The sequence below is a fragment of the Pteronotus mesoamericanus genome, unplaced genomic scaffold (assembly GCF_021234165.1).
Source record: "Pteronotus mesoamericanus isolate MK-2021 breed Mesoamerican mustached bat unplaced genomic scaffold, CSHL_Meso_final contig_220, whole genome shotgun sequence".
Lineage (NCBI taxonomy): Eukaryota > Metazoa > Chordata > Mammalia > Chiroptera > Mormoopidae > Pteronotus > Pteronotus mesoamericanus.
In genome coordinates, this window is record NW_026555091.1 from 8148577 (window position 1) to 8162985 (window position 14409).

The window sequence follows — 14409 nt, forward strand, 5'->3', positions numbered from 1 at the left end:
CCACCTGCTCCCCTCCAGGACGTGGCAGCCCAAGATGGCAGAAGCCGCGGAGGCGGGAGCTCTACCGGGTCAAAGCCTGGCCTCCAGACGCAGCCTGCGAAATGCTTTCGACAGGCCGTCCCGCGCGGACCTTCCGAAACCGCTCGGGCACTCAGAGGACAGAGGGGAATCCTGGGTGGTGCAGAGTGGCCGCCAGGCACGCAGAGTCGCGGGCCAGCAGAACCGGGAGTTCGGAGTCCAGGCAGGGTTTGGCGAAGGGGAGCGCTCCGTGTCAGCGGCGCGCTCACGGGATCCCGAATGGCCCGCGGACTTCCGAGCCCGTGATGCCAGCTGGCGTGCCACGGGCTTCTCCCTCACGTTCCACAAACCTCTGCAGCTTGTGTCTACACCCCTTCGTGTTTGGGGGTGGGGAGGCTAGGGAGCCAGCCATCCAGGGGAACCCCTGCCCAGCTCCACACCCAGGTTGCCCCTCCCCTGGTCCCTGGTGTGTTCAGGAACCCCGAGATCTGCCTCCTTGGGCCCTCATGGTTGCTATGGAGGTGGGCAGAAGGCAAAGGATTTAACAGAGTTCACTTGGCGACGAGTGGTTCACTCAGTCGCGGGCCTGCCGTCTGCCGAACATGAGGGCTGTGAAATCTTTGGGGTTTTTTCTCTACTCTCTTCCCCGGGAGCCTCAGCGGGCACCGATGAATTTTCTGGGTGTCGGGCTGCTTCCTGTAGATCCTCACCAGTGTCCTTCGGGACCTCGCAGTTGACGAACAAGGTAACGGACACCTTGGCCGCCCAGCATGTCACAAGGAAGCCCGAGCCGGCGCACACGGCCACCTTCGCGGACCATGCTGCGGGGGCCGGCGGGGCACAGCCGCGGCAAGGGGCGCCGGGCGGGGCTGGGCTCCGGCTTGTTTTTCATTTGAAATGTGGGTGTGGGTTCTTCAAATGCCCCTTGGGCACACACCCTTCCCCTCTGTAAGCAGACCCTTGGCTGAGGGTGAAGAAAATAAAACAGCAGATCTGCTGTTCCGTTCCCGGTGCTCGTCATTCTCTGACTTACGTCGCCGAGCCGGACGCCCTCTAGGGCCGTCGGCGCGGTTGCCGATGCTACGATTCCGGCCTTTCTCGCGGCCCAGCAGCGGTCCTCCGTGTGCATGCACCACAGCCTCTTTACCCCGCTCGTCTGCTGGTGAGCACGTGGGCTGCTTCCGCGTCACACAGCAGGCGTCCTCCCGGTGACGGCGCCCACGATGGTTGTCCCAGAGAGGGGACAGTGCGGGTTTTGCCCAGGCTGGCCAGGCCTGCCCGTGGAGGGGCGGGGTGGACGGCTTGCCCTACGAGGGGGCCAAGCCTCCGCAGAGAGAAGGCGTGTCCCAGTGACGAGCTGTGTCTGCCTCTCCCCCAACAGGGCTGCTTGACGACGCCCAGCTCCCCGTCCGTGAACTCCCGCTCTGTCACGCTGGGCCCATCCCTCTCGCTGAGCAACATCTCAGGGGTGTCTGTCAGGTCGGACATGAAGAAGCGCCGGGCCCCGCCGCCTCCGTCCCTGCCCGCGTCGGGGCCGCCTGCGCAGGACAAGGCCTCGGAGAAGGTAAGCCAAGGGCAGCTCTGGGGCTGGGCGCGCTTTTTTTTTTTTTAACAAGCACATCGAGGCTTTCATAATTGTCCTGTAACATCAAGGGATATCTGATCTTTTCATGATGCATTTTTTATCATGTGTTGGTTTCGGATGCACAGCCTCATGGTTAGACAACCGTTTCCTGTCGATAGCGTCGCCTCGAGACTTCCAGCGCCCGCCTGGCCCCGTGCCCAGGTGCCACAGCAGGGCTGACGTTGCGCCCCTTGCGGAGCTGTGCGGCCCCGAGGCTGTTTTGAGACTCCTGGCCTGTCCTTCTCGGCCCCTCCCCCCCGCTCCCCACTAGCAACCGTCAGTCTGTTCTCTGTGTCTAGGAGGCTGTTTCTGTTCTGTTCGTTCATTTATTTGTTCTGTAGATTCCACGTATAAGTGAAGTCATAGAGCATGTGTTCTTCTCTAACCAACTTAAGCCCCTGTATTGTAATACACTCTGGGTTCATCCACGCTGTCGCAAAGGGTGAAACTTCCCTGCCTTTTCATGGCCGAGTGGTGTTCCGCTGGACAATGTGCCGCAGCATGTTATCCGCATGTGCTGGTGGGCACTCGGTGGCTGCCGCCTCCTGGCCATTGTAAATAATGCTGCAGGGACCACGGGTGCATATGTTCTTTTGCATCAGTAGTTCAGATTTCTTGGGATATATTCCCGGAGGCAGAATCACTGGGCCATAAGGCAGTTCCCTTTTTAATTCTTTGAGGGGTCTCCGCACTGCTCTCCGCTGCGGCTGCGCCAGGTGCCCTCCCACCCACGGGGCACGAGGGCTCCCTCTCTCTGCCTCCTCGCCCACACTGGCTGTTTGTTGATTGATTGATCCTGGCCATCCCAACAGGTGTGAGGTGACACCTCGCTGCGATTTCAATGTGCAGTTCCTTCATATCAGTGACATGGAGCATCTTTGCATAAGCCTGTTGGCCCTCTGCATGTCCTCTTTGGAGAAGTGTCTGTTCAGGTCCTTTGCCCATTTTTTAATTGGATTGTTGTTTCTTTGGTGTTGAGTTATATGAATTCTTTATAAATTTTGGATATTAACCCCTTCTCAGAGGTATCATTGGCGAATATGTTCTCCCACTTAGTAGCTTGTCTCTTCGTTTTGTTGATGGTTTCCTTCGCTGTGCAAAACCTTTTTAGTTAGATGTAATTGCATTTGTTTATTTTTCTTCTGCTTCCCTTGCCTGAGGAGACATAGCAGAAAAAATATCGCTCTTTAAATGAACCAGCAAGCTCTCGGAACTTCACCGTGTGCACGCTAACCCTGCCAGTCTTTGGCTTTGGCAAGGAGAGGGTTTAGGATGAACACCTGAGCGTTCTCTGGGAGTGAAGGCACGATGCCACGCCGCTTCGGCTGTGGGAGGTGGGAAAGCAGCCTTGTGCCTCTAGTCCTTGCAGCCCTGGGCGTGCTGGTTAACATCGTTTCGTCTTCGGCTTTGAAATCCGGAGCCCCCTCAGGATTGCTTCCTGGGAAAATGGCCCGGGCAGGGCACCGTGAGGAACCTGGACTTGGAGAGGACAGGGAGGCCGCACCCTGTCATGGGGATGGCCCATCGTTCCGATTCACAGCCAGGCGGAAGTGCGCGCGCATTAAGTGGCAACACATGATACCACGTTTGTTTGGGGAGCCCCCTTTCTCACACCCGCCTGCCGCGCCCGGGGCGGCCTTTGCCTGAGGACGGGAAGAACCGTGTGTGCTGGCCGCCCTCCGCCTCCTGCCAAGGCCTGAAGGAAACCTGACTTGAAGTCAATCCCTCCCCTTTCTGGGGGAGGACACCTTCTGACAGTGAGTGACGACTCCTTTCGTGGCTCGGAATGTGACACCCTAAAAGATGCGCACGCTTTTTATTTTGCAACTCATCCTCCGTCGGGCAGGCGTGGCCAGGATAGGACCGGGCTTCCTGCTGGTGGAGAAGCCGAGTTCTCCCGGGCACAAGGATCGGCGCGGCCGGGCAGCAGGGCCCGCTCGGCGGGCCTCCTGAGGCGTCGGGCTGACCTGTAGGGTGGAGATAAGGCTGCAGCGCCTTCTTGAAGGGCCCTGCGCCCCCACTTCCTGGGGAGATGCCACGCATGCCCACGAAGCACGTTTTCGTGGGCTGGAGACGTCACACCACAGCGGCCCATGAAACACCTCCTGCGGCCAGAGAAGGCGCCATCTTTTCCGGATTCTAAGGTGCTTAGTCAGCAGGCGAGCCCTGCCCGAGCGGGAAAAGCACAGTAGGTGGAGGACCGAGAATCCTGGGTGACAAACAAATCGCGCCCCCGCCCGGGGCAGGGGGCAGAGCCGAGCGCCGTCTCAGGCAGCGAGAGCCCTTCGCTGAAATCTGTTTTGTTTGGCACAGAAGGAGCAGAGAAACTGGCTCATGGAACCACCTTCTTCTTCAAGCGTATGAATGGCATATGGATTAGATTTAAGCATTTGCTATGAACGTGTTTGTTTGTTTTTTCTTTTTTAAATGAACGCTATTTTGTTATTTACTAATTTCTGGGAAAGGAACCCAAAATGTATTGTCGTCACTGTTGGGGAAGAACGTCAATTCCTTCTTCATGAACTTCCTTCCATATAAAGATAAGACGTTTGTTTGGAGCCTTATTTCTATGCAACTGTTACCAACACCCATGTCCTGAAAGAGAAGACAAGGGCTATTTTCAAGGACATGGCTACTTTATATGAAAATGAGGGCGCCTGGGCTAAAAGACTTTTGCCTTATTATCCAGTACTAAAAATTCAGTGTTTGCTTATTCAGGCCATGTAGGGGGGATGATTTCAGCCGTCTCCTGCTTCATCGGAAACTCTTTAAGAAATGGCATCCTGGTATCAGTATCCGTTACCTGATTCTATACTCCTATTTGGTCATTAATTTTTGTTATTTTTTTTTTAAATTCTCATCCAAAGAAATGTTTATTGTTTTGAGAGAGAGAGGAAGGAAGAGAGAGAGAGAGAAACATCCGTGTGAGAGGGAACCTGGATCAGATGCCTCCCGTTCCGTCCCCACCGGGGCCCGAACCCAAAACCTTGTGGTGTCCAGGCCGATGCTCCGGCCAACCGAGCCGCCGGGCCAGGGTGTGGGGGTGTTATTTCTAAAAGCACGTTGCAAAGATCTTTTCCAGCGAGAGGGACGAGTGCGGTCCTCGTGCAAGCGAGCCTGTTAGCGGAGACATGGCTCAAACGGGAACGGGGCGCGCTGTCCCTCGGGCAGAGACATGGCTCAAACGGGAACGGGGCGCGCTGTCCCTCGGGCAGCCACACAGGCCTCCTGCGTGGGCGCATCCTCTGTCTCCCTAGGGCCGCAAGCATAGTTTTAACTGCATGGGACGCGCAGCTGGGAGGGATACAGTATATACATTAGGACGCCGTATGCGAAGTCAGCCCGAGAGGTGTCAGAATCACCCCTTGTCGTCCTTGGCTCCAGGCTGAGTTCTGGGGTCAGTAGGCCAGGGGTGGAGCCTGAGGATGTGCATTTCCACGGGTCCTCAGGGGGCCCCACCTTGAGAACCACGGCTCCATAGACTGCTACCTCCCTGATCTGAATTTGGACCCATCACCGGTGAGAGGTGGTCTACTCAGAATAAATACTTTTCACAGATCGAGAGAGTTTCTTCAGCAGAAAAGTGACCTAAAATGAAGGCATCTGAGCTATGCAATAATAATTATGTACAATGAGCTGAGGCCTCAAGCCCCATTAAGTTGCATAAACGGCTCCGCCTTCTCACGGGACCCCAGAAGGCTCATGGGAGAGGACGAGGAGTCCCGGCTGCCCCCCCCCCGCCCCCGTGCAGCGATGACCTGCTGCCTGTCCGTGGCTCTGAGTAGCGGCTGGACTCCTTGCTACACCTGCGTTTGGACCAGAGCCCCCTTTGCCCACCGGGTCTCAGCGATCTGCCCCCAAGACCATCGGTGGTTCCTCTCTAAGTGAAAAACACCGATTTCAGAATTTATAGGCAAATGGCATTTAATGAATTGCTCTGCTCAGGGAGCCAACATAGACAGGAAGGAGGGCGAGTGTGGGCAAGGCCTGCGATGTCAGCTCGTCACCGAGGGAAAGGAGCCACCGCTGAGCCCGAGACGTGCGCGCCCCCTCTGGATGCCAGAGCTGGAAGTGGCCGTCGCCGTGACCTTGTGCTGACCAGAGCTGCTGCCCAGGCAGCGCAGGGACCCTGGGGCGGCCGCCTGCAGAACTGGGGCCGCCGTGTCGCGGCCTCTGCTGTCCGTGGCGAGGGAGCGTGGGAGGGGGCATGAGGCACAGGCACCGTGAGCAAGGCCGGGTCCGGAAGGCCGGGGCGGGGGCAGCGGGCGCGCGGAGGCCGGGCGGGTCCCCGAGCGTGAGTCACACCTGCGCTGCAGGTGCCGGGCCTGAGCGAGGGTAGACGGGGCAGACGCGAGTGGAAGGGCCAGCAAAGCGCTGCCCCCCGCCCCGTTCCACCTCCCCCCTCCATGGGCAGTGCCGTCCTGAGTCCCAGGGGCCTGTCCCCTCACTCGCTGGCTGTCCTGTTAAACCCTTCCGTCAGCTGGGTCTCCCATGCCTCTTAGCCTCGCTTCTTCAAAGTCACTCACACACGTGCCTCACCATTTCACCGTTTGTAAAATGAAATGGTCTGAAGTAACCCCACAGCCATCCGAGCAATGTGCGGAGGATGCCGTCCCTTCCCCCGCTGGGCTGGGGAAGCTGAGTCTGGCAGCAGGCGGAGGGGCACGCCCGGGGCCACGCAGCCAGCAGCAGACCGGCTGGGCCCCGTCCTCCAGTCCCGTGGGCACGCCCCTCAGCCAGGGGGACCATGACGGTCCCCCCCTCACCTGCAGAAGGAGAACCGCTGAGACCCAGCCGGGCCTGGGGAGGGGACACGTTCCCTCTGTGGCTTTGTCCCAGACAAACGCGACCCTTGGTGGGGAAGAGGCTGCCGGCACCCCCCTGGAGCTCCCGTGTCCCCACGGACTGTGCTTCCTTCAGGTCGGCCGCCCGGAGCCCCCGGTGCGGCCGCAGTCTTCCTGCTTCCTCTGTCACCTCGAACAACACGCGCCACTGCTGTGGATCCCGAGGGAGGGCCGCCCTTCCTTCCACTTTGCGGGCCAGCCCCTCCCGGGAAGGGCAGGAGCAGGGCAGGCGGCATTTCAGTTCGGCCGCCGGCTAGAACCTCAAAGGCACGCCCCTCGTCCAGAGGAGCTGAGTGGGTGCCGGTCGCCCTCGCGCCCTCCGGGTCCCCGCCCCCCGCCCACGTCCCTGCAGCCCAGCCTGGACCAGAGGCTAGACTGGGGGAAGGTGTCCCTTGCGAATTCTTTCCCGGTCGGTGGCATACCTGTTGTGGGAGGAGGGGATCCACTCTGGTGTGTTAACTGCGAGATCAGTTAGGGGCCGAGGCCACCCTGCCAGGCCAGTCACGTGGAAGCCCACTCACCAGAGAAAGGCCCTTCCGTGGCTGCCGGGCCGGGAAGGCGCAGCCAGCTGGGCCCCAGGCCAGGAAACAAACAGGGACAACGGCCCCGCCCTGGGGCAGATCTTGCTGTGCCTTAGGCTCCGTGCCGGGACCTTCCCCACGTCATTTCACGGAGGGTAACCTTCCCGGTGTCCTCGCGCGGGGGCCTGTCCTCAGCGTCACCAGCCGAGGCCGGCACTGAGAGGGGCCGGGAAGGGCAGCCGCAGCAGCCGGATGCCTTGCCTGCCGGGCTGGTGCCTGAGGCCGGCCGGCACCCGAGGACCCCCTGGGGCCAGCAGGGGCCGACGTGTGGGGTGGGGCGTAGAGAGGCTCGAATCTCCCCTCTGCCGCTTGCGCGGAGGCGGGGCGAGGAGGCCAGGGCTTGTACAGGCTCACAGGGCACTTCGGCCGCCCTGAGCTGCGAGGCGGCGCCCCTCAAATGCAGCGAGCGTTTCAAGTGGGAGGCCTCACGCGTTCGTACGTCACTGGCAGGGAAGCCACGAGTTGGCTAGTGGAGAATCGAAACTCAGAGAGTGAAAACGATGGTAGAAACCTCGGGGAATGGACTGGCTCGCAATCCGTTATACCCTGGAGAGCAGTTCTTGCACTGCATGTTGAAGGCAGCCCCCCAGCCACCCACCCGGCCCGTCAGGGAAGGGACTCTGCCGTGGGCGCGTCTGGCAGAATCAGGATGGAATCGGACTACCACCACGCCCGACCTTTGTCCAGGACGCAGTCCAGCCTGGGGGCCAGTGAAGAGGAACAGGCACCTGTTGTGCCGTGTTCTCCAGGTGCCGCTACTAAGTGCTCAGAGCCCGTTACATGTGGCCGGCCAGCTCCAAAGACCTCAGAGCCCTGGCCGGTGGCCCCGTGGGTTGGAGCATCGCCTCGCACACCACATCGTTGCGGGTTTGACCCCGGGAAGGGGCGCGCACGGGAGGCCATCGGTCAATGTTTCTCTCTCCCTCTCTCTCTGTTCCTCTATTTCTAAAATCAATAAATATATTCTAGGGTGAGGATTAAAAAAAGACAAAAACAAAGAAATGAGGTGCCCGGCCTATACTGCGGGTGTGGCCACACGCCCTGTAAATGTAGCCACTGGTGCAGCTCAGATGTGGACATCGGCTGATTTTTTGAGATGCCTCCTGTATTTTTTGGTGCTATCCAATTTCCAGAAATCTACTCATCTGCCCAAACAGTACATTCTAGGACTTCTGAAGTCTTGACAGAAATGAAGGATAAATCAAGTGAAGAACCGTGTGCATTTATTTTGGACCTGGTCAAACCACTTGTGCATCTGTGTTTTAAAAAATAAAGGTGTCATTTCATCTTCAGATGTTCCAGATAGAAAGTAGATCTACCCACTTAGTCAACAAACAAAACGAGGGAAAAATGAAGCCATAGATTTGCACGAATTCCTTTTGCCATCCACAGCCAAGCATAGGTTTCCCTTCTGTCCAAGGACATGGAAAAGCAAATACGAAATTTATTGCGGCCCAGAACAATCCTTTTTAAAAGGCTGGAGGAAGTGGAGGCGCCAAGGAGTTCCGCTGTGGGACTGGGGACAGTCCCCCACTCCCTGGATTGGGGGCAGAGCAGGGCTGCATTGTGTTCGGGAAGTGGATTTCCTTCGCCAAAACAAACAGCCCTGGGAACGGCAGGCCCCCCTGCGGAGCCTGTGAGAGCGGCCCTGGCCCTCGGCAGCAGAGCGGCTTCCTCAGGTGCTGATAACTGCGTGGCCAGGCGTCTGCATTCCTGGGGAAAGGAAATGGCAGCTATTTTCCTTGTTTCCCATCCACCTTTTGTTGTGGATGCTTTCCCTCTGGACACTTGCAGCTGGGGAGGCCAGTGTTTGTTTGGAGATTAGAGCCCTAGGTATTTTTAGCCGTCCTTCGCGTGTGTGACATTTGACGGAGGCCTCCTGATAAAATCAAAATGAAAACCAGCCTCGACGCTTTGCTGCTCGTTGGCTTTCCAGGGACCCCGAGGAAAGGAAAGGCCGGGCTCCGTATCACTGTCCCACTGTTTAAATAGCCGCTGTTCAAACACGTCCGTAACCTCAGACGCTGCCGATTCTTGGGCACGTTGGTTTTGCCCGTCCATCACGTCAGTAGTGTGCTCTCTCGTTATAAAGGAAAACCGGTGTCAATGTGATTTCATGTTTACCTTTTTTACATCCAAGTATTTTCATGATTCTTTCCAAGCACCTTGATAATCCACAACCAGAAAACCGGGTTTTAGAATGGCAATCAATACTTGAAGTTCACCCTGGGAAAGGCCCCCGTTCCTCCAAGGCACCGCTCAGCCTCTGGAAGCCGCGGCAGGTGCGGCGCCCTCCCCACGTGCCGTCTTGGCCAGGATGTCCCTTCTCAGCTCAGCCTTGTCTGCTCTGGGTTCATGGTGATTTTGTGACTTTCCTTTTTAGAAATAGTCGATTTACTCTTCAACTAAAACTCGCACAGCTTTAGTTTCTGCGAGGCTTTTACTTCTGTGACCTGAGGAATGTGCTCAGCAGAATGAACAAGGCGACCCAGACAACGGGAGAAAAGATTAGGAAACAGGCTTAGGCTCCCTGGTTGGTTGTGCTCCCCAATGTCCAATACCCTTTGCTTCCTTCCTTTATTAATAACTAGCTAACTGTCTACGGTAACAACCTGTCCGAATTGGGGTTAATATCTGGAACATAGAAAGAACTTCCCGCAAGCCAACAACAAAAAATAAACACCCTGAATGAAAATGGGCAACATTCCGTTTAGAGAAACGGAATAGACGTTTCTCTAAAAGAAAATACACAAAGAGCCAATTAGCACACGAAGATGTGCTCAACAGCACTAGTCATTAAGGAAATGCAAATCAAACCGCAGTGAGATACCGCCTCACACCCACTAGGAGGGCAGCCGTCCAAACAATAATCGTAACGTGGGCAAGAATCCGGAGAAATTGGAACCCACACGTGCTGATGGTGGGAATGCAAACTGATGCAGCCGCTACGGAAAACAGTATGGGGGTTCCTCCAAAAATTAAAATGGGAACCGCGATAGGACACAGCAACCCCACTTCTAGGTGTATATTTAAAGGAAATAAAGCCGGGGCCGTGACCAGACACTGCGGGATTACTCACAGTAGCCGGGACAGGACACAACCTGAGCGTCTGTGAATAGGTGAAGGGTTAGGCAAAGCAGGTGTGTGTGTGTGTGTGTGTGTGTGTGTGTGTGTGTGTGTGACTCAGCCATTAAAAGAAGGGGAGCCCACCCTTTGGGGCAGCTTGGACGAACCCAGAGAGCGTTATGGTAAGTAAACCGGGTCAGATAGAGAAGGGCCCGCACTGTATGATCTCGCTTGCATGTGGACGCTGAAAAAACAGGCTGTAGATGCAGTAGAATGAAGGGTGTTGCCCAGGATCGGGGTTGGGGGGAGGGCGAGGTGGGTCAAAAGGTGCACACATTCGGCTGTCGAACAAATAATTTCTGGGGTGCAGTGTGCAGCATTATAGACCTGGAAGTTTCTAAGAGAGTAGAAGGTAAATGTCCCCACACAAGAACATGTGAATTGATGGATGTGTCTTGGCGGGGATCATTTTACAATAGGTACAGAAATCAAGTTATCACATCATACGTCTTAAACGTACACAATGTTATGTGTCAATTATATCTCAATGAAGAAGTAACCAAGAACATTAGAAACTATTTTTCATTGACTAGAAATAAAAATGCAACGTATTAAAATTTGTGGGGTCTATCTACAGCACTGCTTACAGGAAATTTATAACTGACGTTTATTAGAAAAGAAGAAAAGCTAAAAATCAAAAAGTTCAGATTACATCTTAAGATGCTAGGAAAAAAAATAGAGAGAGAATGAAGTATAGAATTGAATGAAACCAAAAGCAGAAAGACAGTAGAGAAAATCAAGGAACACAATGCTGTTTTAGTGAAATAATCCACCAGGTGATCAACTCGTGTCTAGAGTGATCTCAGAAAAAAGGAGAGAGAATGTCAATGCCCAGCATCAGGAACAAAAGACAATGGAGGAAGACGATTCTATAAACATTAAGAAGATAACAAGGAAATAGTGTGATCTTTTTGCCAACACTTTTGAAAACTTAGGTAAAGTGGACAAATTCATTTAAAAAAAAATGCAAGTGCCCGAGACAACCACCAGCTGAAACAAGGAATCGGACGAGTCCACGGAGCCCCGTGGTGGTGGCCCTGGCTGCGGAGTCACCGTGAGTCCACGCGCCTGTTCCCTGTGCCTGCCACGCACCGCAGGGAGCTGGTGTCAGGATGCAGAAAGCACACCCGTTAACAGATACAGGACATCTTTCCAGACAGAAGGAAGCCCCTCTTCACCGAGGGGGGATACATTTATCTCAAGACCCAGAGGACGGTCACAAACCCTGTATATACTATATTTTCCCCATGCGTGCCTATGATGAAGTGTAATTCATAAATTAGGCACAGTAAGAAATTAACAACAATAAAGAAAAATAATATAGGACAATGATAACAGGACACTGTAATTGAAGTGAGGTGAATGCGGTCTCTGTTTCTCAGAATACCGTGTGGTACTGTACCCACCGCTTCACTGAAGGACTGGCTTTCTGGCTTCTCTTTGGCGTGTTCGTATTTGCCGGCATCGCTGCCCTTGTGGCTTGGGGCCATTATGAAGTAGAATCAGGGTGACTTGAACTCAAGCCCTGTGACCCCTCGACACCTGACCTGGTCCCTGAGCCGGCTGCCGGGTGACCGCGGTGGGGGAACATGTACAGTGCGGACACGCTGGACCAGCGGCGATTCACGTCCCGGGCTGGACAGCATGGGGCAGCGCGAGACCTCAGCTCGCTACCCAGAATGGCAAGCAACGGAAAGCGCACATGGCGTTTGTGCCTGGAATTGTTCTGTCTCACATTTTTGGGGTGCAGTCACCGACAGCAAAACCACGGATAAAGGGGACGGCGGTACATTCTCCAGGCATGGGCGGCCCCGTTAGGAGGGGTGTGGGGGTGCTGGTTTAGATTCCGAAGCTGGGGAGCTCGCCTCCGGGCCGGGAACTACCTGCTGAGAAGGAGCCAGCACGTGGCAGACCGTCCAGGAGAAGCAATGGCCAGGCCGAGAAGGACGCCTGCAGGGCAGGCTCCGAGTCAGGACGCACTGTGCGCAGGCTCTGAGAAGGTGGTTGTATCATTTGTAGGAAAACTGCCCGGTTAGTCTTATCAGCCCAGTTTTTTGTCACGTGCTAGATGAAAGACAAGCAAAGTGATTCTGTTTGTCTTTATTGATACACTTTCCTCCCTTCATCTCTAAGGAAAATGAACGCCGCCAACGTGTTCCTGCGGCAGGAGAACCACATCGAGTCTCCTATCCGGCGCTAGTTAACGTCGTGCATGTCCCCACGCAGACGCGGTGCTGGGGATGCTTTTCAGGGAGCAGGACAGACGGCGGCATGGCCGGTCACGCCCTGGGCTGCGTTTACCCCTCCAAGTAGGAAAATCCATTAAAACTAAGCCATTAGGTGCTCAGACCATGGAACACACCAGTCTGGCCGGCGTGGAGGAGAAATTACTTCAAATCATACTGGAAAGGACTAATTTCTTTGTAAAGTCCTCTTTCAACCATCGAAAATGTCTCTCTCTTTTTTTTTCTTTTTTTTTTCTTTTTTCTTTTGGTCCAAAAGGCACTGTTTCGGCAGAGGTGATGACAGCAGAGGAGACACACTCTCCTTTGCGCGCGTCTGTTCAGCCCCTCTGCTCGCCAAGGAGCGGGGTGCCACGGAGCCCCTGTCGCCATTTTAATCCATCGCACGGGGTGACAGGAAAATCCTCCAATCGCCCCAGGGCTTCTCCACAGAATGCTTTGCACGGGATGAGAGACGATGGGGAGGGAGAGACCAGACCAAAGTACAAACAGGGCGCCTTCATGTAACTTTGTAAGTAATGGCAGTGGTTGCTCATGGAGTCGCTCCCTTAGCCCAACGCTCTCGAGGTCCGTCCTCAAGATGTTGTCACCAACGGCATGCACATGGTCAGCAGGCCAGGAAACCACTAGTCATCAGGGAAATGCAAGTCAAAACCACAGGGCTCTCACCTCGCACCCGTCCGAGCGGCTCTGGCCAAGGAGACCAGAGGTGACGAGCGGGCGAGGGCACAGGGAGAAGCGGCCCTCGGGCACTGCTGGTGGGGACAGACAGCCTGGGAGTCCCTCAGATAGTTAAAAATGGGGCTGCCTTATGACCCAGCGATTCCACTGCTGGGTATTGACCCAGAGAAATTGGAAACGCTGAGAGGAAGCGGCCCCGCGCCCCACATCCACGGCAAGACACAGCGGCCAGCGGCCGGGAGCCGGCGGCGTGTCCTGCCCCTCTCTCTCCGTCGGAGCGTCCCTGTTGCACGCTTTGCCGGCTCCCGTCGCCTTACCTGTCACAGGCCAGCGAGGCTCAGAGACCAAAGAAGCCCCCGTGGCAGGACCGAGCTGACCCAGGACGTTTCTGACCCGGGGGAGACCCGCCGGCCCCCGGGTGGGAGGGAGGCGAAAGTCGGCCCCCGCCAGCCAAAGCCGCCGCTCTGTGCCCTGGCCCTAAGAACGACAGAGACGACAAGCACAGCCCCAGAAGGCGACTGGCGCTGGCTCTCCCGTGTTCCTCGGAGAACGCGGCGGGCAGGCATCGGCGTTGGAACGGTCCAGAGCAGCGCCTTCAGGCACAGGCTGGCGCCGATCTCCTGGCAGGTGGGCGCGCTACCGCGTGCATGGGGCCGCGAGAAGGCCGCGGGCTTTCGCTGCGCATGGGCTCACAGACATGGGCGTTTCTGTCCACAGCTCCAGGCCCGCCGCGCGCGAGGAAGGGGCGTGGGAGTGTGGGCTCAGGTCCCAGCGTGCTCAGGTCCCAGCTCTGCCCGCGTCCTGGCTGTGTGTCCATGGGCAAGGCCTCTTCTCCCGGCTCCGAGGGAGCGAAAGCGCCTTCCTCCGGGAGCTGTTAAGGTAGCCATGTGTGACATCGTTGGCACCCCTTATGAATGTTAAATAAACCTTTGTTGCTGCCAGTGTTACTATTTTCTAAAAGTCTGCAAATACGTCTACTAGAACACTTCTCTCTAACCACCTTAGACTAACAAAGGCTCCAGAAAACAAGGTTTGCCCGTGAGATCTTGCGTTGATTGGCGGTCTCAGATCCTGCCAAACGCTCTTCCAGCTCGCGTCTTAATTAATGTGTCAGCGGTAGCTTGGGAGCTCGGGGCCTGGAAAATGCGCGGTGCTCAACAGAAGTCTGCCAAGTGGCTGTGATCATCCCTGGCAGGCGTGCCGGTGACCGAGCCGGGCCGTCTCCGCAAAGGCTGCCGGCGTGTGATGCCCCTCCAGATCCGGGCACGAGGAGGGAGCCAGAACTGTTTCTC

At 56.2% G+C, this 14409-nt stretch overlaps 1 protein-coding gene across 3 annotated transcripts in view; it reads left to right on the forward strand.

The window, feature by feature from the left end:
* COBL (cordon-bleu WH2 repeat protein) overlaps nt 1-14409 on the forward strand; it is a 129760-nt gene that overhangs the window by 68059 nt on the left and 47292 nt on the right. For all 3 annotated transcript variants that reach the window (XM_054571376.1, XM_054571377.1, XM_054571378.1), the window contains one exon: nt 1400-1582. In XM_054571376.1, coding sequence (XP_054427351.1) covers nt 1400-1582 — 183 coding nt within the window. The remainder of the gene's footprint in view (nt 1-1399; nt 1583-14409) is intronic.